Source organism: Wyeomyia smithii, unplaced genomic scaffold (assembly GCF_029784165.1).
Source record: "Wyeomyia smithii strain HCP4-BCI-WySm-NY-G18 unplaced genomic scaffold, ASM2978416v1 HiC_scaffold_149, whole genome shotgun sequence".
Lineage (NCBI taxonomy): Eukaryota > Metazoa > Arthropoda > Insecta > Diptera > Culicidae > Wyeomyia > Wyeomyia smithii.
In genome coordinates, this window is record NW_026599034.1 from 1 (window position 1) to 5,000 (window position 5,000).

The following is a 5,000-nucleotide window of genomic DNA, read 5'->3' on the forward strand; positions in this document are numbered from 1 at the left end:
AATGAAGCGAAGGCAATATCCAACAACATGCAGCAAGCGAGTATACGACGAGCATCGAAGAAAGAGCGGGTTGACCGTTGAGGTCGAATTAACTGCTGCGACGACCTGTCGGATTTCGAGAATATCCTCGGAAACATTATCTGGGTTCGAGATAGGCCAGCTTTTACACGGTAATGTTAGCCAGCTGGGACCCTGACTCCACAGCGCACTGTTCAGGAACTCTTCTACGGACATTCCGCGCGAGACCAGATCGGCCGGGTTTTCGGTGCCTGCTATATGGTTCCAGCGATAGCCATGCGTGAAATGCTGAACCTCTGAAACGCGATTTCCAACAAACGTTTGCCAGCGATTCGGTGGTGATCGAAGCCATTCGAGAGTGACGGATGAATCGGACCAAAAATATGACGAACAAATACCGATGTCAATCGCACGCTTTATCCTGTGATGCAGATGCGCAGCCAGAACCGCAGCGCACAGCTCAAGACGGGCGATAGTTAACCGCTTCAGCGGAGCGACTCGGGACTTAGAGGCAAGAAGCTGTATCCGTACGATCCCCTTAGATCTTCGCAGCGGGCGTATGTGCACGCACCGTAAGCAGATTCGGAGGCATCAGCGAAGGTGTGTAGCTGCACTGTAGAATTAGGTAGAAGGGCATAACGGGCGATGCGATAGGCAGAAATTTTGGGCAGCTCTTGTTGGTATTTTTCCCATCTTTTCTGTAGATTATCGGGGACCGGATCATCCCAACCACATGACAGCAGCCATAGTTCCTGCATAACAATTTTTGCCCTCACTACAACGGGAGCAATAAGACCCAACGGATCGAAAAGCTTAGCAATCGTAGACAAAATGGACCGTTTCGTTAAAACGTGATCGCTGGGCGGTACCTGGAATCAAAACGCAGAAAATCCTCGTTCGGCTCCCAATTGATGCCTAACGCTTTGATGGTTTCGTGGGGAGCGAATTCTATCGTAGACTGCGTGCCTATTTGATCCTCTCGCAATCCTTTCAGCACTTCGAGCCGGTTCGACGTCCATTTTCGCAGATCGAATCCACCCTTTGCCAACAACTCGCTTAGCTCTGTACGAAGCTTGCTGGCTTCTTCGACCGTCTGCGCACCACCGATGAAGTCGTCTACATAAAAATTCTTACGCAACGCTTTACTGCCGAATGGGTACGGCTCTCCTTCGTCATCCGCTAACTGCTGAAGCGTACGAGTGGCGAGGAAGGAGTGAGCCCGTAGGTGACCGTCAGAAGCTCGTAGATCTGAATGGGATCATCAGTAGAGAAACGCCACAGAATGCGCTGCAAAGAAGTATCATCGGGATGTACCAATACTTGCCGATACATTTTAGCGATGTCACCGACAAGGGCTATCGGGTAGGTTCGAAACCGTAGAATTGTGTCAATCAACTCATCCTGAACCTCAGGGCCAACGCAGAGGGATTCGTTCAAAGAGAAGCCAGTAGAGGTTTTCGCCGATCCGTCAAACACGACCCGAACCTTAGTCGTCGTGCTTGAATCCTTGAAAACGGGATGGTGGGGAAGGTAGTAGCAATCCGTGTCGTCACTGCTTCTCGGTTTGACCGGCTTCATGTGTCCGAGATCGAGGTATTCCCTCATAAACTTGTGGTACTCTGCCTTCAGATCAGGGTCTCGTTGCAAACGGCGCTCCAAAAGCTCGAAACGACGTCGAGCGGTTGCCTCAGACTCTCCTAGCATGATGGCGAAATCTGGCTTGCGAGGTAGACGAACCATGTATCGTCCTTCATGGGTTCTCGCGACCGTCGACGTAAAGAAAGATTCGCATCGCCGCTCCTCGACTGAATAGTTGTCAGTGGTGGCCAGATCCTCTGTCTTCCAAAAGCGCTCGACATTTTCCTCTAGCGTTATCATCGACACGGCCACTACGCTGCACGAAGGTTGCTGGGATGTCGACGATGCTAAGCCAGCCGACCCAGCTACAACCCAGCCGAAGACGCTATCCACCAGCAGAGGTAAATTTTCACGCAGCTGCATGCGAGCTGAAGACGGGAAGAAACTGTAAAAATGTTTAACACCGATTACCATGTCTATCGGCTGACTTTTGTTAAAAGCAGGATCAGCGAGAAAGATATCGGTAGGTAGATTCCACTCAGCTGTTGATACGAATTGCGCAGGAAGGTCTGCAGTTACCTTGTCCATGATCAAGAACTCTACGCCGCAGGAAAAGTTCCGCTTCCGGGAAGTTATAGTGGCAAATAACGATTCCTGGATCATTTTCGACATCTGTCCAGCCCCTTGAACGGTGATGTTAACGGACTTCCGCTTCAAACGAAGAATGCGGGCCAATCGGTTGGAAATCAAGTTTGGCTGAGACGCGCTGTCCAACAAAGCGCGCGCGGGATGCGCATGCCCATACGCATCAATGACGTTGACGACGACCGTTAGAAGAAAAACGTTTTCAGCAGGCTGCTGGACTGGCGCGCTGGTTTCAACGACTGGTACTATCTCCGTAGCAGGAACAGATGTTTGCTCTATGGAATTGCCTAGAGAGGTCGAGGCGGATTGTGTAGTCGAGCTAGCGGGATTGGCTGAGCGAGAGGCAGAATCATTACCGGAACGTTGAATGTTGCCAGATTGCTCTAAATGCAGAAGAGTGTGATGACGCTGGTTACACTTCCTGCAGTTGAGCTCACACGGACAACTAGCGACCAAATGGTTCCCCTTCAAGCAGTTGTGGCACAGCCGCTTTCTGCTCACCAACTGCTTACGCTCGCTGACGGATTGCTGCATGAATTTTGCGCACCTTGCGATATAATGATTGCCGTTGCACGCTGGACACTTGTAGGATGCAATAGCGGTGGACGCATTTGACGAGAGCCGAAATTGGGATTGCCTTCGGTTGAAATTAGCAGCCTGGTTGGTGCTCGGAGTGGTCTGACTTCCAGGGGCATGATCGTTGACGGATATCGATTCAAGAACCCGAATACGCCGCTGCAAAAAGTCAACTAAACATTGAAAATTTGGATTTTCTACAGTAGAAGCATGCTCCTCCCATGCTCTCAAAGAATCGTTGTGCAATCGCGTGCACAACAAATGCTCCAATATGGTACTCCACTCGTCCGTTGGTTCCCCAAGCTGGTGTAGAATCTTCGTATGTCGCTCAAACTCGTCGACCAAACCGTGCAATGCAGCAGCGGACTCCTTTTGAACACGCGGAATATCGAACAAAGCCTGCAAATGTCGCTTCTTCAGAAGATAATCATTTGAATACCTGCCCTCTAATGTGCGCCAAGCCAACTCGTAATTAGCGGAACTAATAGCGATAGACTCAATCAACTGAGCAGCCTCCCCCTTGACGGCTGCCCTTAAATAGTGAAATTTTTGTATGGGTGGAACATCAGCGTTGTTGTGTATCAATGCCAAGAAAGTGTCGTGAAAAGTCAACCATTGCTGATAATCCCCATCGAACTCCGGAAGCGAAATAGTCGGCAGTTTTATACCAGAGAGTGCAGTAGAAACATGCGGGGGTCGAGGGTATGCGGGGTTAACAGGAAGAGGCGGCAATTTAGTGATTAAAGATGCTTTTATTGCAAAAAGTCGCGACTCAAAGTCAGCGCGGACTATTTCATGCACTGCCATACCTTCATCAGTATCTGCGTATGCCTCCAGCTCCGCTTGCACTTCATTTAGGGTAGCCCAGATGTTGTTTATGTACTCGAGCCTCAACGGTACCTGCGGAGCGTCTCGTTGGTCACTGTAGCCCACCAGGAATGCCTCAGCCCGACCCAGTGCTGCAATCATCGTCGCTCGCTTTGTCGTCAGCAGATTGATTCGCTGGCCGTCCGCCATTTTCCGCCCCAGTTGATGAAATCAGCAACAAAGATGATGAACAAAACTGCGAAAATAATCGAAAAAAAAAAACAACCACGGTAGACCCGGACACAGGACAGTAGCAACTTGGAAAGGTACTCACCTTTTCCAAGGCAAGTAGTGCCTTGAAAATATCAAGAAAAGCAGGAACAAAAAGCGCACTCAGTGCAACAAAGATTAAACCGAAACGCCAATCTGATGCTCCAAGGAAACCGCACACAAAGCAGGTCCGCAACAATGGCAAGAGGCAAGCGGTCGCAACAATGCCTCCGTGTGGCAAGCAAAATGGCGCTGTAGGCCGGGCGACGATAGATGGACCTTGCGTCCAGTCGATGACGGGCGGGAACAATTTTCCAAAGGAAATCTCTGAGAAAAATGGCACTGCAGGCCGAAGAGCTGCAAATGGACCTTGCGTCCAATCTAACTGGAAGAACTTTTCCGAAAAACTTCGTAATGAATCACAGGAACGTTGATCCAAATCTCGCAGGTTGATCGATGGCGTAGTATTGTCGTTTGCCGGCCGTGTGCCACCGCAAAAAATTCCAAAAAACTCGAACCGAAGAAAAAGCAGAAAAAAACGCGCAAATCTAAAGCGTACCCGGGGATGCGCAGAAAAATTTTGGACAGAAACTCACCTTCCGCCCAAATTAAATGAGCCTTGTATAAAAATGACTTCAAATCCTTTGTGACGGCACGAAACGATGGCGGATTTGCCCCAGCGGCAATGTATTTCTCGATGGCGAACCAGAAACAATTGAACACCAGCGGCGATGGCACCCGACAATTAAACGGAAGGAAAAAATGACGCGCCGGAAAGCGATGGCGATCGTGATCGTGCAAAGCAACCAGAAATCAGAAATCCTGGTCACGGCACCAGCTATGTTTCACTAAACGAAAATTTCTCACCGGCGTCACTATCCGTTTCACACGGCCACAAGTTCCGGGGTAAGGGTTTTTCACGCGCTTTTTTACAGGTACGCTCGTTGAGGAGTATCACAGGTGAGTATTACAACACTTGTCGGTAAGTTAAACTTTATTAATACACTTTTAGCTCTTCGCGCTTGCACGTAATAACAACACTCACTGATTTTGCGGTACTGACAGTTCTCGTATATTTGCGCTTGCCTTTTTATAGCTAAATTAGC

At 49.4% G+C, this 5,000-nt stretch overlaps 1 protein-coding gene across 1 annotated transcript; it reads right to left on the reverse strand.

The window, feature by feature from the left end:
* Positions 1-24: 24 nt before the first annotated feature.
* LOC129733692 (uncharacterized) lies at positions 25-3,834 on the reverse strand (the record flags this gene model as incomplete). Its single annotated transcript, XM_055695242.1, has 4 exons — positions 1,203-3,834; positions 939-1,134; positions 590-876; positions 25-314 (listed from the first exon to the last, which is right to left on the reverse strand). Coding segments are annotated over exons 1-4 (3,405 nt in total), but the record flags the coding sequence as incomplete, so codon positions are not given.
* Positions 3,835-5,000: the final 1,166 nt, after the last annotated feature.